This window comes from Sminthopsis crassicaudata, chromosome 4 (assembly GCF_048593235.1).
Source record: "Sminthopsis crassicaudata isolate SCR6 chromosome 4, ASM4859323v1, whole genome shotgun sequence".
NCBI lineage: Eukaryota > Metazoa > Chordata > Mammalia > Dasyuromorphia > Dasyuridae > Sminthopsis > Sminthopsis crassicaudata.
The window spans coordinates 295,971,344-295,995,316 of record NC_133620.1 but is presented as its reverse complement, the minus strand read 5'-3'; the positions used below and the strand labels follow the sequence as shown (position 1 = coordinate 295,995,316).

General features: G+C 40.1%; 1 protein-coding gene across 2 annotated transcripts; it reads right to left on the bottom strand.

Moving 5' to 3' along the window:
- Positions 1-600: 600 nt before the first annotated feature.
- On the bottom strand, positions 601-22,730 carry ACAP1 (ArfGAP with coiled-coil, ankyrin repeat and PH domains 1). Of its 2 annotated transcripts, XM_074311772.1 has the most exons (22): positions 21,941-22,729; positions 21,241-21,298; positions 20,127-20,246; positions 19,356-19,409; positions 19,206-19,264; positions 18,620-18,803; positions 18,256-18,300; positions 17,307-17,402; positions 16,937-17,011; positions 16,739-16,848; positions 16,228-16,279; positions 15,966-16,066; positions 15,282-15,399; positions 13,484-13,689; positions 12,093-12,162; positions 11,840-11,934; positions 11,438-11,607; positions 10,196-10,368; positions 3,022-3,131; positions 2,779-2,889; positions 910-959; positions 601-767 (listed from the first exon to the last, which is right to left on the bottom strand). In XM_074311772.1, the coding sequence occupies exons 1-22, from the start codon at positions 21,991-21,993 to the stop codon at positions 667-669; spliced, it is 2,211 nt and encodes a 736-aa protein (XP_074167873.1). In that variant the 5' UTR covers positions 21,994-22,729; the 3' UTR covers positions 601-666. The 2 variants fall into 2 exon arrangements, with proteins under 2 accessions (XP_074167873.1, XP_074167874.1); XM_074311773.1 differs by lacking the exon at positions 21,241-21,298 and having other exon boundaries at positions 21,941-22,730.
- Positions 22,731-23,973: the final 1,243 nt, after the last annotated feature.

Here is a 23,973-nt window from a genome sequence, read left to right as displayed (position 1 = left end):
CGTTCCTAAAGACCTTGAAGTCTTAGACTGCAGCGCACTGGAGCTCATGGTTTTCGTTTCAAGAAAATTCCCCCGGAGAAGATAGGGACGGAATTACAGGAGGCAGAAGTGCTGAGACGTCACATTTCGGGTGTCTGGGGAGAATGGGGTTAGGGAAACTGGGAACCTCGGTCCTGAAAGTAACCCTGGAAATAGTTCTCCATGTGTTTCCCTTTTGGGGAAGGGATCAAGATTTGGGAGGAACGGGGAAGTAAATGCCTGAGCCTCTAGGAAAAAAAGGGGGAAATCCGGGGCTGGACCCTGGGGCGAGACACCTGGGCTAGCTGAGCCCCACTCTAGTTCTGGGATGGGGAAACCTCACTCCCCAGGAGGAAGGGTCGCCACTTCCTACCTGACTGACCAGTCTGGTGACTACATGTCTCACTACATGGGCTTCACCCCAGAACTAAGGGTCTTCTGAAACATCTTGAGCTGGTGGTCCCCAACACCTGCCCTAGAATTCCTTGGCGTCAGGTCCCCCCAGCTCCACTTTTATCCTTCCCTCAATTCACACACACACCTTTCACTCCCATCCCAACATAGGTACAGTGGACATGTAGGTAGTTGAGAGATCATTTTAATGTGAATTATTCCAAAGGAAGGAGTTTGAGGGTTTAGCTCTCTGGTTCAGAGTGTGTGGAGATCATGGCTGCGGCGGCTCAACTTCTCTGGATCGTCAGAAGCCATGAGGGAGAAGTCTCGGAAAATGTCCAGATAAGTCTCATCTCCTGCAGTAAAGGAGATGGGAGGGAAGACCTGAGGAGTAGACCTGGGGCATATCTAGGGGGAAGGCAGCCAAAAGCCTTGATTCACAAAAGGCATAGGGTTCAAAGGAGAAACATACACAGTTCCGGGAGTTAAATAGCTCACCTGCCTGCCCTTGGGCCACTTCAACCTCTCTCATCTTGGCCAACCGTAACCTAAAGCAGAAGGGAAGGAATTTAAGCCCACTCCCTCCCTAGTTCCCATTCTCCTAACTCTTCAGTTCAGGCTTCCTCAGAACCTGCTCCTTTTCCTGAGCTGGGATTTGTTTTATCCTACCCTCTGGTCTTTTGCCATCCATTGCCAGTCCTGCACACCTGCATTCCTCTAAGTTCCAGATGTTTAAACATTCTCACCAATACCTCAGAGAGTCAACAGGTTCAAAATTGAATTCTTCCTGAAACCAGCCTCCTCCTCGGACAACTCATCCATTTTGTAATACCTGTATCATTTTCAACATCCCTCTCCCCACCCATCCCAACACACCCACACTCTAACCAATAATACCAAGTCCTATAGCTTCCTTCAGTTAACTATTTATCCAAGGTACTATCATCCCCTAGCTCTTGACCTATTTATCTTGGGCCTAGGTGACCATCTGCCATTATTCCTTTGTCCCTTTCTCAGGCCTCTATTTTCCATATTATGCACAGAATAAACTTCCCAAGCCACTAGATGATCCAGTGGATAGAGCACCTGCCTTAAATTAGGAGGACCCCTCAGACAATATTTCTAGGGGTATCCTAAGTAAGTCACTTAACCCCAACTGCCTCAAAAATAAAATTAAGAACATAATAAGAAAAGCTTCCTAAAGTCCATGGAGGAACAAGTCACTTTTCTTCCCTAAACATTTCTTTTTTTTTTTTTTTTTTTTCCCTGAGGCTGGGGTTAAGTGACTTGCCCAGGGTCTCACAGCTAGGAAGTGTTAAGTGTCTGAGACCAGATTTGAACTCAGGTCCTCCTAAATTCAAGGCTGGTGCTCTATCCACATGGCTGCCCCCTTCCCTAAATATTTCAATAGCTTCCCACTGTTTCATGACAAAATTCTCAGTTGCATAGCCTGCCATTCCCACTTCCAGTAATTGAACCCTAACCTACCTTCCTAGATTTCTGTTCTATTGCACTTAATTTCATGGTTCTCCACACATGCCTTTCCTGTCTCTGTGTCAAGGACTTCATTTTCTTTTCCTATACATTTATTAAATGAAATCCTAGCCACCCATAAAGGCCCAACACTTCCCCACTCTGTGACTTTGTCCTCTTCTGAAACCCTGGAGCATTTTCTTTAACTTCCTGTTTTGTACTAATGAAACACTATACTTTGGAGTCAGGAGACCACCTAGGGCAGGTCATTTTGGTTTTCTGAGTTTCTTACTTGTAAAATTAGGAATACATCCTAAGTGGATGGTGTGAGGGACAAGAGAAGCAACTAAGAAATGGATTTGTTAAGTATTCCGAGCACATTGCTGCCTTCCTCAGACAGAAAACCATTTGTGGAATAGGTTAAAAGCTCTGAGTACATTGTGGTGGAATTGGAATCAAAATCTGGCTGTATTCCAGGATCCCTACTCAGATACCACTAAACTGTTCTGAGCCCATTTCCTCCTCTGTAAAATAAAGGGGTGGATATGATGAACTTTAGAGATCTCATTCTCTTTGCTTCTCTTGATTCCCTTTTTTCTCTCCCCATAAACTTCTTTTTAAAGGGCTTTATCTAGTGTAGTGTTTTTGTTATTGTAATATTCAAATGTTTATTGAACTAAAATGATATACCTCTACATCTTATCTTTTCTTCTTAGCAGCTCCACTTTTCCCTATTTTCTTCCTCAAAACTCTAACCATATGGGTCCTTTAAATGTGGGCTTTAAGCATCTACTCCCTTTTCAGGCTCCAGTTCTTGACACCATTCCAGTAATCTTCCCTCTAACTTTGGGTCATGATTTTTCCCAGAGCCATCCTCAGCTTCATGGGACTTACAGAGTAACAATATCTGCATTGGCAGTCTCCATGGCAATAGTCAGAGGGTCTTTCCCTTCAGAATCCTGAGCTCTAAGGTCTGCCCCTCGCTTTAGGAACAGACAGGCCAAGCTGAAGGAAAGGAACAAAGATTCAGATCATTCATTGCCCCATTCTAAACCTCCCTTCCAGCCCTTTCTTAGCTGTCCATTCTCTTCCATCTGTCCTTTCCTCCCTTGGAGACCCAGGTGTCTTTGCTTATACCCAGTGTAGCCAAGGATAGTGGCATGGTGGAGGGGGCTCCTTCCCATGTTGTCAGCCTGGTTCACACTTGCTCCATTCTGGAGAAGAAATTCACAAGCAAGCAGAGAGTTCTGGGGAAAAAAAAAGTAAAAGGGATAAAAAGGATAACATCAGATAGGAGCTTGGGGAGAGGGAATGTGGGAAAGGGATCAGAGATGGAGATAGTAGGGGAGAAGTTGGAGCGAGGAAAAGCTGCATCCAGAATTTGTTGTCTTCTCTTGCCTCCATGCATTTCTACAAATTCATCCTCCATGCCTGAAATACTCTCCCTACTAAATCCTAATTTTCTCAAATCTCTCTTTTTTTTTTTTTTTTTAAAGTTTTAAAGCTCAGTTTAATTGGCAACAGAGTTCAGTTCAAAAAGCAACAAAGCTAGAGGACAGAGCTTGGAGAAACAATAAAAATTGTTTATTTAGAAAATTATTTTAAAAAACTCTAATGCTCCTCTCTTAGGAAATTTTCACTGAAGAAAGATGTCCTCAAGTATTAGAGATAGAGTTTGTTGTCATTTCAGTCCTGACTTTCCATGAACACATTTGGAGTTTTCTTGGCAAAAATATTAGATTTTACATATAAGGAACTAAGGCAAATAGAATCCCACAGATAGTATTTCAAGGCTGGATTTGAATTCAGATCCTCCTTATTCTAGAGCTTACTTTCCACTGTGTCCACTAGCCACCCTAGTATAGAACAGTGTTAATTCTAAAGTCAGAAGATCTGGATTTAGAGCCTTCCTGCTTCTCTCATGCTTATTACTTGTGTGATCTTAGACAAATCAATTCATCTTCCCAGGGCCTCAGTTTCTTTATCTATAAAACAAGAGAGATTGAACTAAATGGCTTCTGAGCTTTTAGAGCTAGGATCCTGTGCGAATTGATAAGAATCCATAGGATGCCAACAGAGGCAGATGCTCAGAGAGAAACTTTCAGGCAGCTAGGGTGGATAGAGTTCTGGGCCTGGAGTTGGGAAGAGCCATCTCCCTAAGTTCATATATGGCTTCAGACACTTATGTCTGACCCCAAACAATTCACTTAATCCTATTTGCCTAAGTTTCTTCATCTATACAATGAGCTGGAGAAGGAAATAGCAAACCATTCTAATATCCATGCCAGGAAATCTCAAAAGTGGGGTCAGGAAGAGTGAAGACATGGCCTGAAAACCAACTGAACACTCAATAACTAGAGATTTTATTTTCTAATGTTGAATGAGATATATTGAAACAGGAAATTGATTTATGCAGCAATTTTACTTATCTTACAAAATTGAATATGTTCACAATAATAGATGGTTCTTCAATGAGGTCAGAAAATATAATTCTTTCCTGCTGAGGAATCCAGAACTGGGAAGGGTCTTTGAAATGCAAATTAATCAAGTAAAACTTCAGGAGCTTGTGCCCCACAGATGAAGGAGAGGTATGAAAATTGATATAGAGAAGATTTTGGGAGCCTTCCATTAGAGCTGGATTTTGGTGCCCAGGCACCAAAGCTATGGCTAGCAGTCAAAGATATGCCTGCAGGTGAGGAGGAACAAGCACATTCTGGTAAAGGAGATTGCAGAAGGTTGGGGGCCCTATTGGCTATGGTCATTAGGAGCAGAACAGTGTTCCTAGTTTTAATTCCAAGGCAGAGGCACAAACTAACATACCCACCTGAGGGACCATAGGGAGCAAGAGAATTTGTAGCTCAGGAGTGGAAAGGAGTATTTGAGGATACATTTATAGAGCAAGGGGTAAGCTGAAGAAGCAGTAACACCTGACCTTAGATTATAGAACACTGGAAGAGCCAAGCGATCAAAAGTCCCCAGATAGAGATCAGAAACCAATAGCATGAAAAACCTGAAGCCTGATACATCCCCCACATCCTGGAAAGAGAGCCTGACTCAAGCATATGTGGCCATTTTAAACAAATGAGGGGAAAAAAAAAAAAAAAAAAGAAAAAGAACTGGACCATAGATAACTACTATGGTGATAGTGAAGATCAGGGTTCCAACTCAGAAAACAGAATAGCTTTCTGTAAAATTTCAGAGAAAAATATAAAATAGTCACAAATTCAAAGAAAATTCTTGGAAAAGCTTAATTAATTAATTAATTAATTTTTACAAAATAAAGGTTAAATAAAAATTGGGAGAAATTATGGAAAGAAAGTCAACCAATTGGAAAGAGATCCAAAATTTAGATAAGGAAATAACTTCTTAAAACTTAGAATTGGTAAGGGAAAGCTAATGATTTCACAAGACATCAAGAAATAATAAAACAAAGTCAAAAGAATGAAAAAATAGAAGTTGTGGCTAAATATCTTTGTCACATTACCTGAAAGTTATGATTTTTTTAAAAAATCTAATCACTATACTTCAAGAAATTATTGAGGAAAATTGCCCTGGCATTCTAGAACTAGAAGGTAAAATAGAAATTTAAAAAAAACCCACTGAGCACCCCTTAAAGAGAACACAAAAAGAAAACTCACAGGAACATTATGGCTAAGTTTTAAAACTCCCAGGTCAAGGAGAAAATATTGCAAGCAATATGGAAGAAAAAAATTTAAATATTGTGGAGCTACAGTCAGAATAACACAAGACTTATCAGTGTCTACATTAAAATATTGAAGGGAATAGAATATAATAGGGTCTGAAGAGCAAATGAACTGAGTTTGGAACCAAGAATAATTCACCCAAGCTGAGTGTAATCCTCCAAGGAAAAAAGTGAGAACTAAATGAACTACAAGACATTTGTGCATTCTTGAGGAAAAGACCACAACTGAAGAGAAAATTTGACTTACAAGAATCAGGAGAAACACATGAAGGTAAACATAAAAGACAAATTATATGGGATCTAATAAGGTCAAACTGTTTCCTTATCATATGGGAAAATGATACTAATATTATTATTCAATATTGCTTTCCATAGCAGTAAGAGAAGAAAAAGAAATTAAAGGAATCAGAATGGTCAATGAGATAATAAAACTCTATCTTTTTGTGGATGATATGATGACATAATTCGAAAGTCCTAGAGATTCAACTAAAAAAACTAATTGAAATAATTAATAATTTTAACCAAGTAGCAGGATATGAAATACTCTCATATAAGTCATCATCATTTCTTTATATCACCAATAAAGCTCTGCAAGAAGAGATAGTTCATTTAAAATAATAAAATTGATATAAAATATCTGGAAACATACCTGCCACAACAAGATAAATGAACATAATTATGAAACATTTTTATACAAATAAAATTAGATTATAAACATTAGAGAAATGTTAATTGTTCATGGGTAAACTGAGCCAATAAAATAAAAATGATAACTCCACCTAAATTAGCCTACTTATTCTGTGCAATCCCAGTTAAATTACTTTTAAAAATTATTGAGCTAGAAAAAAAAAAAGCAAAATTCATTTGGAAGAATGAAAGAATAGCAAAATAATTTTTAAAATATAAAGGAGGGGGTCTAGCAGTGCCAGATCTTAAAACTGTATTATAAGATAGTAATTATGAAAACTATCTAGTACTGGCTAAGGAATAGGATAGTGGGTCAGTAGAATAGAGTAGATATAATACACAACAATGAATTATTATAATAATACTGTGTTCATAAATGTAAAATTTTTGAATTTAATTAAATTAAAAGGGGTTTTGCACAAATAAAATCAATGTAACCAAGATTAAAAGGAAAGTAGAAAATTGGGAGGAGGGTAGAATTTTATAGAAAGTTTCTCAGGGGGCAGCTAGGTGGCTCAGTGGATAGAGAACCAGCCTTGAATTCAGGAGGAGATGAGTTCAAATCTGGTCTCAGATACTTAACACTTCCTAGCTGTGTGACCCTGGGCAAGTCACTTAACCCCAGCCTCAGGAGAAAAAAAAAAAAGAGAGAGAGAGAGTTTCTCAGATAAGAGGCCTCCTTTTTCAAATATATTGAGAACTTTGGCAAATTTCTAAGAATATAAGTTATTCCCTTACTGATAGATGGTCAAAGGATAAGAAGAGAACATTTTTGAATGAAGAAATAAAAGCAATATATAGTCATATGAAAAAAATGCTCTAAATAACTACTGATCATAAAAATGCCAATTAAAACAACTTTGAAATACCATTGCACATCTATCTGACTGGCTAAAATAATAAACATGGAAAATGACAAATATTGGAGGGAATGTGGAAAAATTGGGACACTAATATATTTTGAAATGATGAACTGATCCAACCATTTTTGAGAGCAATCTGTAATTATGACCAAACAGTTATAAAATTGCATATGCCCTTTGACCTAGCAATATCACTATTATGTCCATTTCCCAAAGTGGTCAGTAAAAAAAGAAAATAAACTTAAATATGTTCTAAAACATTTATTAATGTTCTCTTTGTAGTGGCAAAGAACTGGAAGTTGAGGGGATGCCCAACTATTGAAAAATAGCTAAACAAGTTATGGTATATTACTGTGATGGAATACTACAGTGCTATAAGAAATGATGAGCAGGTTGATTTTAGAAAAACATGGGAGGTCTTGTATGAAATAATGAAGAGTGAAATAAGTAGAAGCAAGAGAATAGTGTATATAGTAATAACACTGTTGTTTAAAGAGTAAATATGAATGACCAAGCTATTCTGAGTTATATGAATATTCAGATCAATTACAAAGGAAGATTTTATTCCATCTTTAGAGAAGGAACTGATATAAAAATTATGTATTGTAATAATTTCACATATATATACGTGTGTGTGTGTGTGTGTGTGTGTGTCTGTGAAATGTTGACCTTTTCTAGTGTGGAGTTGGGAGGGAGGAAAGGAAACAGCTTGGAACTCAAATATAAGAAAAAATAAAAAGGAACTTCTAATCATACTTCCTTATCTTATATTGGGAAGTTAAATTTTTTTTTACTCAAATTAAGATTTTATACTTAGCTCTACTGAATTTTGCCTTATTAAATTCAGTCCAAAGCTCTACCTGACTGTTTTCCTGGACCCTGACTGTCATGCACTATTTTCCTCATCCTTCCAAGCAACAGAGTAGATATGCAATACAAAATAAGAAATTATTATAATAACCATGTGTTTACTTGTGTTATTATCACAAGTTTACCTTGTGATATTAACAAGCAACATTTAAAAAAAGAAATGCAAACAATAATCATCTAAAAGTTTTGAACATTACTCCAAAAAGACCAACGGAACAGGGAAAAGTATGAAGCATGAAAAAATATTTATAGCAGCTCTTTTATTTTTTGTGATGACAAGGAACTACATCTAAGAGGATTCACATCAATTGGGAAATGGTTGAACAAATTATGATATAAAATGTAATAGAATAATATGGTGCTATAAGAATGATGAAGGAAATGGTTTCAGAGAAATTTGATTAGACTAGTATGAACTGATTAGATTACAATGAATCGTTGATTCAGTGATCTTGCCAAAGGAGGTTGTTGACAAAAAAGGACTAATCTCTGTGAAAATATTCAGAGCAGCACAATTTGTTAGAGCATAGCTTGGGGAAAAAACAATAAGACTAATAATTTGGGAAGAGTTGGACATATTAAGGTAGTTTAGCATAAAACAATGTTATTGAATTATGAGGAAAACTAAATATCCAAATTAGATGAAAGTGAACAAAGTAAATCCCAAAGAATCATAAGTGCCATTGTTATTTAAATAAAGTATTTTAAACCATTTAAAAGAAATTAACTGTTTGATTTGCAATGATTTAAATAAAACATTTAAAAATACCACTGGCACTGATTTACAAAGCATTCATTTGTTTTACCAAAGTTAAAATTATTAAATACATATGCTGAACAGGTACAATCATCTTTTGATACTGATTTTTTTTTAACTGCTTTCAGGGATCATACTTTATAAGGAGCATGGGGTAATATACCATATGTTAAAACAAAATTTGTAAAAAGCAAAAAAAAAATAAACAAAAAAACCCACCCAAAAACAAAACCCCCCAAAACCAAGCAGCCTATACTTCCTGCTTTTACTTCCTGTCAAGTCTCTGAAAACCTGGCTTCAGACCATACAATTTAAACTGCTCTCAAAAGTTACTAGTGCTACGCTATCTATCTTAATTGTTAAACCATCTTCTCTTAGTTTTCATTCTCCTAGACCTCTCAGTAGCAATCAACACTTAATTATCTCCTCTCTCTCCACCCTGGACTATCAAGACACAGGCTTTTCCTCTTGACCACCCTTTCTTGGCCTTTTTCACTGGTTCAACCTCTTCCTCTTTCTGCAGCTCCCTTATGTATTGCCTAAGGTTCTGCCTCTTTTTTCTCTATGACCTATATAGATGATCTCCAGGCTTTAAAGATCACCTCTGCAGGAGACACTCCCAAAGCCACAGCCTTTTATTTCTTCCTTAAATTTCAGACTCATACATCAACAACTGTCTGTAGGGGAGCTTACCTGGCTGTCCCAAGAATACCTCAAACTCAGCATTTTGAAACTGAGGTCAGCAACTCCTCCCAAAATTTAATGTTTCTAATTTTTCCATATCTCTCTCAGATAACAAAGCTCAAAACTTTAGTCCATCATCTATTAAGTCATATTTCTGAACTATAAAAAAAGGATAATAATACCACCTATCTCACAGAATTCATGTGGGGATTAAATGAGGTAAAATTTAATGAGGTATCTAACACATAGTAGGCATTTAACAAATATTCTCCTTTGCTGAGGCAGCTAGGTGAGTGCTGTGGATGAGTGTATCAGGCATGGAGTCAGGAAGACCCTAGTTTAAACTGGGCCTTAGGTAATCTGGGAAAGTCACTTAAAAGTCTATTTGTTTCAATTTCCTTATCTGTAAGACATGGATAATAGCACACTTGCCTTCCAGAGTTCTTGTAAGAAACAAATGAGATAATACTTTCAAGAATACTTAGCAGAGTGCCTAGTACATAGTAGGTACTATATTATATAAACAATTTATTCCTTTCCCTACTTCTGCCAACTCACACTATTACTATTCACAATGTTTTCCCTAGAAAAGGAAATAAGGGAGGAGGCTGGGGCAAAGGGAGACAAATGTCTGGGGAAACAGGGATGAATAGAAGGGAGAAGGATCAGGATAAAGATGGAATTGGATTGGAATGGAGGAAAAGGGAGAATTCATGCAGAAAGGATAGACATCAAAGGATTTCTCACCGAAGATGTGGCCTGGATGAGTGGGGTTGCATTTTCCTGTGCCCCGTTTACCCAATTGACATCAGCTCCATGGGCAAGGGCATCAGCCATGGTGGGAAGAGATGGGGGTGGCCCAGCTGCCCAGAATAGCAAGGCTCCTGGATGTAAGCATCCCAGTTCACCAGTGGAGAGCGCTGTTGGGAGTTTAACCATTAGTGTGGGGATGTGTCCCTCACCCTTGGCCCTCTATACCCTGTCTTAGAAATGAGGATCCAGGCTAAATTATGAAGAAGTCCTCTGAAGATTATTTATTATAGTAGGAGAGGCAGATGCTCAGGTCCAGGTACTGGCATCAAAGTCCCTTAGGGGAGTAGGAAGAAGGATGGTTAGAGCTCCAAAAGACCTTCTAAAATCATGGTTGGCAAAATGTACAGGGGTTGGATATAATGACCCTTCCCTAACTCCCTTAACCTCGGATAACTTCTCCAATCGTATTTCCTTCTGCACCCAATATCAACCTTCTAATCCTATGAGGCTGGTCTCATGAGTTTACAAGAGTCAGTGACCATGCTTACACCATTTCTGCTTGAAACATCTTCCTCATTCTCCCAATCCACTCTTTGCCTCTCAAATCCTTTTCATCCTCCCAAACCCAACCCAATACAGCCTTTTCCACATGTTCTCTCATATCCCCATATTAGTGTCTTTAAGTCTTTACAGTCTAGGACATACAATGTAACTCAGTTACTGTAGAGTCTGAACTAGCTCTTTGGAGGATCTCAGGACCAGTGGATCTTAGTGCAGAAGGCAGGAGGCAGGAGGCAGGAGAGCCACCAGGAGGATGGTCAAAGTGGAATGTCTTTATTTCCAGTCCTCAGCCCTTAAATACCTCAGTACAATTACGTCATTACAGAATACTATGCATGTGTGAACTAGATAACCATTACATCACCATACTAAGTACCAAATATATGTGAAGTAGAGAACCATCACATTAATCACATTGAGTTAATACCCTACTCCAAGTATCTTTGCTTCAAGGATACTTTTCACAGAGCTTCCCAATATCTGCAGTCCTCTCCAAGTTACAATTTTGAGCTTTTCTCCCTTTATATTGGTTTTACCATTCCCTTTGTTCCTATTTCAATCATTAAGGTCAGGGATTGACAATCACTAATAATAGTATTCTTATAGTACCATACCAACAGTTTGAAATGTCTTCCCAAGATTTAAGAACTCCTCCTGATTGATTTGTGTACATACCTGGTTTGGCCCCTATGTTCCCTGGTCGGGGTGGAAGCTGGGGTTTGGGTGGCAATGGAGGTTGCCCTTGTGGGTGGCTTCTCCCCACTTTTCGTCCCCTGACCACAGGCAGCTTGGTCAGAAATTTCTTCTCCACATATTTGGCATGAATCCATGCCTCTTTCTCCTGCCTTATTTGGGAGTATGGTGGGAAGGAAGTATAATGGAAGAGGAAAGAATGAAAATAGGATAATTTTTCCCTCTAACACTAGGTCTTCTAATCTTTTCAAATGCCTTCCTTTCACAGGATCCCTCATTTCCATCTAAACCTTCAGTCAGCCCCAGGAAAACTTAGGCAAACTAAAGCTTTGCTTTTTATGTCTGCTTTTTCCTTTCCTATCTTCACACTTCCCAACCCCTTACCGGGAACAGGTAGGTCCAGGTTTCTTCACAGACATTTCCTGTATCCGAGCTTCATAGATCTGGTTGATGACAACGTTTCCTAATTCACACATCAACTTCAGGGAATGGTGGAAGATAGTATAAAAATATAGACATGAAATTGCAGAGACTCCAGCACCCTCCCTCACATTCCCCCAGCTTCTGAAAGCTTTCCTGCCCCTCTGCTTGTCACTCCACCACTACCCCAATTCCTTTCTAGCTGTACTGCAATCACCTTCACCAGTTCAGGCTCCCAGGAATCAAGAGTCAAAGATCGGACTTTGGAGAAATGAACCCCTAGGCTCCTGTATAGGAGGGACAAGTGAAAGACAAAGCCAGTCAGAGTTATGAGGGAAAAAATTTGGTGGGGACTTCATGGAGAAAAGGGGGAAAAAAGTATTTGAGTGGGCACATACATACACTCTCCAGTCAAGAAGGCTCAAGCTGATGAGAGATAGAAACCAACAAAGAGTCATTTAATTTTCTCTAGCTTCCTGTGGGGTTAGACCTGTTAGTGAACTTTATATCTAGTCACTTTAAACTTTTATTATGTATTTTTAAACTTGAGATTCTTGGGATATAACTGGCTCGGGCTTTGTGCTTTATATTAGTAAATTATTTGGAAAAGACTACTGTAGCTTTGAAAACAGGGGAAAATCATGCAATATACCCCTTTATGATCTTATTGCTAAATAAGCTATGAAGATCCTCTGAGGTCTAAAGATTCTTGCTGGGTGTCTCTCCTTGGCAATATTGAACTTTCTGTACTCAGCAGGACTAGAAAGTCAAGTCTAGTGAATTGACCTAAAAGCCAGACAAGATGGTGACAGCTAGGACCTGAGCTATCCCTTATCAATTGCTGCTATTATTTCATTTTGCATTCTTCTTTTCATTTTTGGACTGAGCTCCTTTCCAGTCATCACTTTTCTTTCTTTGTTTCCTCAGGCTCATACCTAGTGAGAGGCGTGGTTCCTGTTTATTGAATAACCCCTTTAATAAGACCCTTTCTGGCTCCAACTCTCAATGTGGAGAAGAGGCAAATACATGGATACAGAGGAACAAACAAATGGAGGGGAAGGCAATCTGAGAAGGGTAAAGTGAAGGGGGAAGGGGACAAAATGCCAAGCTCTACAAGAAAAATGAATGGGGAAAAGAAGTTATAATATGTCCAAGGCATCTCTGGGCCTCAATTTCTTCCTCTGTAAAATGAGGGGGTTGGACAAGATCAGCATTTCTTTGTGTTCTTTGGAATGCTGTGATGTGAATGGGAGCTCTGTGCAAATATGTCTATGTCAGTGATCTTTTCCCTGGAAAATATTAAATGCAAAAGTCTTGTAATAAATGACATTTTTTTACATGTAGCCATTTTTTGGGAAGTAAAAAAAAAAAAAAAAAAAAAAAAGATGGGCTCAATGGCCTCTGTGATAAAGGTTGTGGTCTAATAGACCAAGGGGGTGGTATAAGGGTTCCAAAGGGCGGTATAAGGGATTTGGGAGCCAGGTAAGTAGGATCTTCCATAGTATAGAGAAACAGGAAATGTGTTAAGGGTAGAAAAACAGGATAGTTAGGAAGAAGGTCCATGGGGAGATATTCTAAAAATAAATATTATGAGATAAAAATTGTGACCTGTGGATTCCAGAGCACTGGATACAGAGGGTCACACCCAGATTGATGCTTGCCCATTCTGGTGCAGGTTCCCGGCAATCACAGCACTGGGCATTCCCCACCACACTCTGTACCTGGGCTGCCACACCGGACCCTCGGCCTGACCCCCTGGTTGTTCTTCCACAAGCTAAGGTAGAGGCCAAGCCTAAGGGAGAGTGAGAGGGGCCCTGTAAGAAAGAAGATATCGCAGAAGATAACCCACCAAACTCCTGGAGGGTTTATGATTAATTAAAAGATTAAAAGTAGTTAGATTCCCCAAACTTCCAGCCAAGTACCTCCTAGTCCTAGATGAATAACAATGACTCACATTTATATAGACTTTAAGGCTTACAAAATGCTTTCCAGTGAGACAGAACAATTAGAGGCTTGAAATCTGGAGTGTTAAGAGACAGATGATTGCTCAGTTGCTCACTTGAACAGTCATGGAAATGCAATGATCAACAAATGATAATAACCACAACTCTTGTAAATTGTATAGAATACCTACCTATGGCATGGGGTAGGGCAGAAAGGGATAGATAAAAGTAATCTCCCCATTAATTTATTTCTTTTAAGAAAATTATTTTATAGTCTATTTTTTTTCAATTACACGTAAAGATGCTTTTTAAAATTCACTTTTTGTAAAATTTTGAGTTGCAAACTTTTTTTTTCTTTCCCTCCCCACCTCTCCTCCATACAAACAGGTAATCTGATATGTTGTATGTGTACATCCATTTTAAACATATTTCCATATTAATCTCCCTATTAATTCTACTCTACAGATCCCTGGGAATACTTGCCGGGCCCAGGCTTGTGGGTACGATTAAGAATTAAAATGGATCTCTGACTGAATTTGCATATAGCAAGAAATCAGATCAGACCAGAGAACCAGAGGAAGGGACAGAGGAACTGAGTCAGTTCAAAGAATAGACTTAATCCTAACCTAAAATTCTCTGCTGGGAACAAGGCTGCTTCCTGGTTGTGGCTCATTATTTCCTCAAATTCTTGACTGAAAGGGAGAAGCTCACTAGCTCACTAGTTATATATAAGTAATCCAGCAGGTAGTAACAATGAGAAGTGAATGGCTCCCAAAGGTGACTAGTGAAAGATCATCAGACATATGAAACTACTCTTAGGACTGAGCTGTGACACAATACAGCCTTGTCTACATAGAAAGGGGTGGGATTTTGTCGGGGCATAGGGGTTCTTGATTTACCTTGTCCCATCATTTCAGTTTTAACTGACTCTTCATGACCCTTTTTAGGCAAAAATAATAGAGTGACTTGCCATGTCCTTCTCCAGCTCATTTTACAGATGAGGAAACAGATTAATAGTGAAGTGACCCAGCTACCAAATCTTTGAGACCAAATTTGGATTCAGGAAGATGAGTCTTCCTGACTCCAGGTCTGGCACTTTATCCACTTTGCCACCGAGCTATTGGATTAAATGTCTTTTGCTTTGAACTATTCCCTTCTGGTCAGCCTAGTAAAAAGAAACACAATGCTAAAGGTCCATGTATTCTTGACCTTCAATTTTGAGGTGATGCTGTACCCATGGACTGCCTGTAACCTGGTATAGCTTCCCAGAGGGGTTACAAATAGGAAGATCCTCTGCTGAAAATCAGGTATTAGAAGGCTGAAGGAATTAATTTGCTGAATGTCACAAAGCTATTAAGTGGTAGGAGGTGGAATTCAATCTAAATCTTCTAACTCAGAATACAGCTATTTTTCTATTGCAGAATACCATGTTTTTCTCCATTGTCATGTCTCTGCTCACCTACCTGGTCCAGAGCGCCTCTCTCCTCCTGGGCCTGGCTGAAGGCAGTAGCGATGCTGCTTTGCACAGCATTGACCCATAGTTGAAGAAGTTGCTCTGAGTCTGCCTGGAGGAGGCAGGACCTGGGGAAATGAGGAACAAGGTAGGAAGGAAATAGAAGCACAGAGAGGCAAAGGAATGATTGTTGTTATTCATTCCTGCCCTCGTGTCCAACTCTTTGTGACCTCATTTGGGTTTCTTGGTAAAGACAGGAGAGTGGTTTGCCATTCCCCTCTCCAATTAACTTTACAGATGATGTAACTGAGGCAAACAGATTAGTGATTTGCCCAGAGGGCCTGACATTCTATCTACTGTGCCACTTAGCTTGCCCATGAGGATGATACCATCTCAAATTTAGAAAGTTAGCTGGTATTTACAAAGGATTCTCCATATAGTACTCCTATGAAATAAACATTGCAGTTATAATTTCCTTTTGACTTCAGAGAAAGCTGAAGGTCACATCACTAGTAAGTATCAAGAGTCCCAAACTAAAGACTCAGGTAATAGGAACAAAGTAGGGAAACGGATCATGTGCACAGCTAACTCTGATGAATGTAATTTAGAAATCTATGAGGGCTGAATGATGATGGAGGACAGGCCCTCATCCTAGCCTCTCCTCCCCACCCCACTTTATCCTCCTTTCCCTCACTTGCTGGGAGAGACAACTTCAAAGCAGAATCTTCTTTCAGAGTCAGGGCAGAGTTTCACTGTGCATAGTCGAAGATCATCCACAACCACAGTCATAGGATCCTGAGGGATGTAAAATCAGGAATCTGGTCTGCTAGCTATCTCTTATGCCCCTTCTGCCCACCCTGACACCAAGGATCAACAACTAGCCAATTCCTACCCCTCTATCTCTTCCCGTTTTAGGAACCCCTGTGTGTTTTAGGTGTCCAAATACTTCTACTCACCTTATATCTCTTCTGATAAACCAACTGGTTATTTTGAATGGTGAACCAGCGTCTAGGATGGGGAACTTAGAGTGAGATGAAATGGGTGGGATGGGGAAGGAAGGAACTAGGGGAAACTAGCTAAGTGGGGGAACATAAAATTGTTTTTCATAATTCAGTATACCTGAACAAAGGGCTAAAAGGGGTATGGGGAAATACGTGAGGGAAGAGAAGAAAGGGGGAAGGAATAACTATCTGCTTTTGCAAAGAGAGGAGTTACACAGCATGGGATAAAATCACCCAAAAAAAGTTAGAATCAAAAAATCATAAAAGGCAAAACTGGAGAAGTCTTTAGAAATCATTCATCTAAATCCCTTATTCTACAGAAAAGGAAACTGAGGACCACAGAAGGATAATGACTAGACAGAAGTCAAAAAGAGTCAGTGGGAAAACTTAATGTAGAATTCAGGGGAGTCTAATGCAGGCGTAAAGGAATTGGGGGAGGGGAAGGGATTGGTGGCAGTGATCTCACCTGCTCCATGTCTTGAAGGCATTACTAGCCCTTTTGAAGAGGTGTCCTTCCATCACCAGCCCCCCTGGTCCTTCCTTCAGGCCTGGTTCAGGTTCCTCTCCACTTAGCTCCTAGAGAGACCAAACATAACACAGGATATGATGGTCCTGGTGGTCGGAGAGCAGAAACTTTCCCATCCCTCATTCCATTCTTCATCACCTGCTCCTTCAGCAACACATGCCTCTGCTCCATGTCTCTTTTTTCCCGGGCAGACTCTAGGACAAGCTTGTGCAACTGGAAGTAAAGGATAGAAAGATATCATGGCTGTAGTCTTTATCCCTGGGGAATGGGGACAAAGTGTGAATGGGGAAGGGAGAAAGGTTGGAAGGAGCATCTCATCTATTGCATCCTGACAAAAGTCTCTTATATATACTGCCCTTATGACAATTACTTTTGAATATGTTCCTTCACCCACACCACAGCCTCTTACATTTGTTCTTTAAACTCCCCTCCCCCAAAATTAACACTTCCTCTACCTTCAATTTCTTAACCCTACACCTCACTTACTACCCCCCCAGGCATCCCTCACCTGGGCCCCCAGCTCTTTGTGGTAGACAGCTAATCCATTCAGTTCTTCATGACCCAACTGGAAGTATATTGCCTGAGCTTCTACCAATCGAAGTACCTTGAAGGGATAAGTAGAAGGAGGAAATAAATGCACAATCGAGAAAGCATAGCAGTTGAAGTTGTAGGAACAGGAAAGCAATGGCTTCCTAACTATAGCTCTCATGAAGGCACTAACCTTTTTTCTACCCTAGATGTTATCTATAAATGGTTTATAAAACATGGACAGTCAAAAGATCTTGAGTTGGTATTCCTAAACCAATCTTTGTACAAAAGCTAAGTATATTGAAAAAGTGGTTACTCTTTATGGAACATTTAACTCTGTAGATTTTTTTCCTCTTTTGTTCTTTTCCTGAGGCTGGGGTTAAGTGACTTGTCCAGGGTCACAGCTAGGAAGTGTTAAGTGTCTGAGACCAGATTTGAACTCGGGTCGGTCCTCCTGAATTCAAGGCTAGTGCTCTATCCACTGCGCCACCTAGCTGCCCCAACTTTGTAGATTTTAATTACTTGGGTGGCTTTTCCTTGACTCTGTCTTCAATTCTGTGTTGTAAGTGTCCAGGGGAATACTTCTTTTGCATGCTGTACTATGCTGTACTGAAAGTTGCCTGAGTGTCAAGCAGAGAGAATGCCAAAGGTCTGGGTGATGACAATTCTGAATCACAAGAGCAGCAAAAGAAATGTTTCTATCACTAGTTCCCTGATACAGGGATGTAGGCGGGGATAGGAGGAGAGGAGAACTTAGTATGTTCTTTGCTTTTCTTCTATCTCCACTTTCCAACATTCATTGATTGCTATTATCAGAATGCTAATATCAGAATGTTTGTTCTCACACTGCATGAATTCACCTCAATTTTTCTCTTATCCCTTCCCTTTTTAACCTATCCATCTTCCCAAAGCCCTTTGCCCCAACTTACAAACTCCATGATGTCAAACTTCCTCTTGTCCTGGATCACATTGATCTGGGAAATATAGAAATAAGGCCAATCTTCCTGAAAACTGAAGAGCACTTGTGGAAAAGGGGGGGTAGGGAGTAGTCAGAGTGAGGAGGTGGAGCAAAGATTTTCTAATCCCCAGAACTATTCTATAAGCACAGAATCAGAGATTGTCAGAGCCAGAGCTCTAAGAAACCTAACCTCCTCAACGGAGGCCATGAAATATGATAGCCCTTTATCCTCATATCTTCAACATCATTCCTGTCTCTTCCATTTTCTGGGAGGGACTGTGGCACTGCTAATTCCCAATCACACTGGTGGGAGTAAGGGGAGGAGAGTGTGTCACCTGCAGCACATAGTCCAATGCCCGCCCTTGGTAGCCTGCTCTGACCATCTTCAGAGTGGTCATTGCTTCTTCTGCCTCATGTGCCCGGCGCCGGGGGACTTCAGCGTTGTGACTGAGAGCTGCCTCCAGGGATTCTGCTCCTCTCCAAAACTCTCTTCGGGCCTCCCAGAAACCACGGAGACTCCTAAGGGAGATATGAGGAATTAAAGACTCTTACTGCAATTCTTCAAAAGACATTATGGTGTATGTAAGGTTAGAAGAAACTTATTTGATATATTTCTAACCATGAGGCTACTGGGATATGATTAAAAATGGAGGAAGTCTCAACTCCTTCAAATTTTTGGGCTATGTCATGATAATTGGTATCTAGGTTTCAAGTCTAAAAATGGGGAAAATATCAGGCTGTGTAATGCTCTCCTTCCTTTAATTTGGGGAAGTACTTGACTCTTCCCTTTAAAGGGATATCCCTGAGTAGTTAGGGAGCGGGGGGGGGGGGGGGGGGGGGGGGGAATAGTACTAGGAGAATAAGAAGACAGAATGGGTCCAGATGTTTAAACAACAACAACCAAAAAAACCAAAACCTTACTCCTTCACAAAACTCTGGATCTGTTGCTTCAGTGTTTGTTGGGTGGCATTCAAGAGATCCTGGCAGAAAGGAAGTGATTAGGGCCTTTAAAAAAAAGAGAGATTTTTTTTTCCACCTTATTTCTCTACCCCTCCATCCTTTTCCACTTACTTCATGGCAATTGATTTTGTGACTCAGGCTCTCGGTAAATTTGTCCAGGCACTCCTAAAAGAAAGTAAGGTAAAGTGAGACCCCAGTGAAGTACACATCTCTATAACTTGACACCAATATTCCACCCCTGACCCTTGTCTTTTATCTCTAAGTTTAATAAATTGTGTGCAAAGAAGGGAAAGGTAGAATTAGATTAGCATTTTTCAAATTGTGTCCTCCTTAAGGAAATGTTACTGCTAGCAAGATATTTTCCACTAAAATGTTAAATATGAAATGTCTGTATCAAACATATATACATAGCAATTTTTGGCTTCCCCCCAAATTTCCATTTGATTTCAAGGATCTTATCATTTATTGGTTTTATTCACTATACTTCCAATTCCAAAGTGATGTGTGACTAAGTTACTATTAAAAACTCTGGCCTAGATCTCTGAAGTACCTTTCAGCTTGTAAAAATTTACAATTCTAGGATGATACTGTCATTGTGATGATACATTTATTGTGTTCATCATTACCCAAAATCTCATACCTTAAATAGACTGTATCTTCTTTTACTTCTTTCCTTTTTTTCTTTTAAGTCCTCCTTCCTCCCCTATTACTTGGTTCTTTTTGCTGTCCTTCCATTTTAAGAAGCCTCTACTACCCAATTCTTTGATTTTTCTTTCCCTTCTTCACCCCTTTTGCTCCCACGAGATTTTTTCTCTATAAAGAAATCCTCTAATTTCAGACTTCCATTCCCCCATCCCTTCTAATGCCATTGTTGAGACTTACAATCATCATTGGCTCTGGGGGACCCAAGTTCGAAAGTTCCTGAATGCCACTGATGAAGGCTCGACAAGTCGCAAGATAATGGCGCCCACTCTCCAGTAGGCTAGAACCAAGCTTGAGGAGCTGGGGAGTGAGGAAAAGATGGGTCATAAGTGTCTAAATTTAGGGCCCCCAGGGCAGCTAGGTGGTGCAGTGGATAGAGCACCAGCCCTGAAGTCAGGAGGACCTGAGTTCAAATCTGGTCTCAGACACTTAACACTTCCTAGCTGTGGGATCCTGGGCACATCACTTAACCCCAATTGCCTCAGCACAAAAGCAAATAAATAAATAAACAAATTCGGAGCTCCCAAAATCTTATTCTTTGACCTGGAGACACCTTTAAGGCTATGTGTCACCTTCTTCCTTCTCCAGGTGTACCTTCTCTAGATCATCTTTCAATCACCTTAATAGGTCCCCCACCATGCTACAATAACTAGGCCAACTTCCTCACTTTTCTCTGCAGATGCATTGAGGTTTTGTTCATATCATTTTTTAATCTTCTCCCAATCCTGTCTTCAACTCATTTTCATGTACCAGAATTCTATATTCCTTTTCAAAGATCAGCTTTGGTTCCCCACAAAGCCTTCCTAGCTATATAGTACATAGTTCCCTTGTATGAATCTCTAAGAGAACACTAATACTTAGTTTTCCCTAAAAGAAAAAAATACCTCAAAACAAAGGCTTTTTAAAAATTTTTTTAATTGAGGAAAGCATTGGACTTGAGAGTTGGAAAAACAAGGGTTTGAATCTCAGGACAACTATTTATTACTTTTGTGACCGTTGCTTGGTGTCTTAACCGCTTTCTATCTCATTTTCCCCATCTGTAAAGTGAGGATAATAATTATTATGCCAAACTATTTCATAATGTTTAAAAGGGAAACATTTTATAGATCTTATAGAACCATAGAAATATATATTTTTTTTGGTATACCCTGAATGTCTTAGCTTGGTGTTGTATACACAGTAGGCATTCAGTAAACACTTGTTGCACTGACTTCCCTTTTTCCCTAGATTCTCCCTCCTCTATCCAGAACCCCTTCCTCTGACTCAGTTTCTTCTCTTCTGACTCTGTGATCACCTTCTCCAGACGATTCTCCAATTCTGATACATCTGATTCCACCAATTCAATGGAAGCCCTAGGAAGGAAGAGGTCATGAAGTTCCAGGCCTGAACTCATATTCTGCCTACTGCCATGGACATGCTAATGAGAGGTAGGAAAGGACAGATGAGAAAAGAATGTGATAATAAGACTAGACTTTAAATCAAAAGCCTTGAATCCTGCCTCTGCTGTTCTCTATCTCTGTAACATTTAGTAAATCATTTTCCCTTTCTGAGTCTCAGTTTCCTTCTTGGTAAAAATTGGAATTACAGGTTTGGTGTTTGTTCTCTGCAGAATTTATAATAAGCTGGAGAGAAACTTCGGGTGCTTTAGCATTGGGTAAGGCCTAGCAGGAAGGATAAAGAGAAGGGTGGATGTGGTAAGGACAGGAAATGCATAACCACCCCAGAAAGCAGGTGATGGGGGAAGGGAGCTCAGAGAAGGGAGTATGATAGTTATGGAGAATAAGACAAACAGACACATATAGGGTCATAGGATGAAATGTCCGGAATTAGGAAGAGCCCCCATTTTGGCCCCCCATCATCTTCCCTTTTCAGTTTACGTGAACTAGGATGTTCTGAAATGGGTACAGGAAATCACTTGATACTCTCCCCTATCCTTGTACTTTTCAGTACCCCCCTCATAGTAACAACCCTCCCCCCAACACACACACCCTTACCGGAATCGGGGGGAGTCTTTTAGACATTCCTCAAAGTCAAGTTTGACGGTCATCTTGGGTGCTCTGGAGAAGAGGGCTAACTCTCTCTGAGGTGGAACTGGAAATACAGAACAGGCTCTCCCCAGAGGGGAGGAAAGGGATGATGTAAGAGTTTAAGGAGAAAAAGTGTCTATCTCAGGGGCAGGAGGGACTATGGGGAAGAGGTTTCTCTAACCCCAGGGGGGAAAGGGGCTACAAATGAAGAGGCTTTCAGCCAACTGGGTCAGAATTGACTGGGAGGGGCAGAAGGTGGGGCCTGAGATTGGTGGAGGTCTGAGATAAGAGAAGTAGCTGGTCCCACCCCTTTCAGGGTGTCTGCCCAGTGATATAGCTTCCTTTCCTAGATCCCCGAGTTTCTGTGTCCTTCATTCCCATCCTTTGTTCTTTCCTACTCCTGCAATTTCTCCAAGTCTCTGTTTTGTTTCCAGATTTTCCAATTTTATGTTACCATTACACCCATAGTTAATGTACCATGTACCTCACTTCCTGGACCTTTTTGTATAATCCTGTTTTCCCTTCCACACTTTTCTCAAGATCCCTCCCTGCTCTACTACCATTTTCTTATTGCCTAGCATTCAACCTATTCGTTGAATCCCAGGCACTTAGATTCCTGACTCCTCTTTTTTTTTAAATTGCCATCTCTGGGGAGCCATGACCTGGATAGGTGGGGTGTCTGTAGTGCCCCCCATCCCCTTCTTCCCCCAGTTGAAGGATCTGAGTCTGCTACATCTTCCGTTGAACAGTTCTCCTCCTGACTCCAGTGTAGATGAAGTGTATCATCTGGAAGGTGAGGGAAATTATTTGGAGTTAGAGTTAGGGAGAGGGATGTTGGGGATAGGTGGGGAATAGAATACACCTGCACATTCTCAAAAGGAAATTCTGAAAAGGAGAGGGAAGCTCCCATCTTTATATCTATTGTTTTTCTTAATGCTGCTGCATTTTCAGAGAACCCTATTATACACATAAGGCATTTTTACATACATTATTTATTTTGGTCACAATATATAATTATTCCCCTTTTACAAGTGACTCAATTGAAACTTAAAGAGAGTTGAAGGAACTTCCCATTGGGCTTACAGCTAGGGAGAGACCATGCTGAGACTTAAGCCTGGGCTTTCTTGCTCTATCCACCAACTCACAGAAATGACACAAGACATCACCTTTCTGCTCAGTTTTATAAGGCACATCATATACACATTGGGGTAAGAAGGCCTCATGCAGTGAGAAAGGAAAATTGCCAGTGCCTCTGCCCCAGTTTAACTGTGACCTCTCACTTGCAAGTCACATGCAGCTTTCCATCTCCTTTCCACCTCCCACCTCCCAGTATATCCCAGACCCAACACCACCCTATGACTCATGCCTTCATTCTGGTCCTCTCAGCATCTTTGTCTGAAGTCCCTGGGCTCTTCCGGTTCAGTTCCTTGGTTACCAGCCAATGACACCAGCCAGATATCACAGGGGACCCGTTGTGCTTCTGGATTAAGGCTGTGCCTGGGAAGTTGTTGAGATCCCTAGGCTACATTAGTAGGAAGTGAAAGAGGAAGTGGAACCTAGAAAGAATATGGTAACTGGAAGGGTCAGAAAAGGATATTGGTTGATTGGAAGAAGAGAGGAAGGAGTAGAATTAGGATTAGAATTAGGCAAGATGTCTAGAGCAAAACAATTGGGGAATGGGATAGGGAATGGAATGCATTGTAAGATTTCCACATTCTAAGATTAAAACACAATTGACATTTGTGCCCCCATCTATCAGTAATATTGATGTTACCTTTAAATATTTTGGAAAAGTTATCTTTTTTTTTTTTTAACTAAAAAACTTAATCCATATCCTTGTAGAGGGACAGGGGAAAGGGCATGGAAACCAAGGGACATTTTTAAATGATTTTAAATATAGGCCTACATTTTTATGGCAGAAACCTTTATATTGCTTAGAATCAAAGCCTTCCAAATAACTCATCAGAGGCACTGTTGAATCTTGTTGGGGAAGGGGAAAG

What these genes read in the sequence shown, in the direction of transcription:
- ACAP1 (XM_074311772.1), bottom strand. Translation starts at nt 21,993, where the DNA reads ATGACCGTCAAACTTGACTTTGAGGAATGTCTAAAAGACTCCCCCCGA. An exon ending in ACAAAGAGCTGGGGGCCCAG is followed by an intron (nt 17,012 to 17,306) that starts GTGAGGGATGCC and finishes CTTTACTTCCAG; the next exon opens with TTGCACAAGCTTGTCCTAGA. An exon ending in GCCTTCAAGACATGGAGCAG is followed by an intron (nt 16,280 to 16,738) that starts GTGAGATCACTG and finishes TCCCCATCCTAG; the next exon opens with ACGCTGGTTCACCATTCAAA.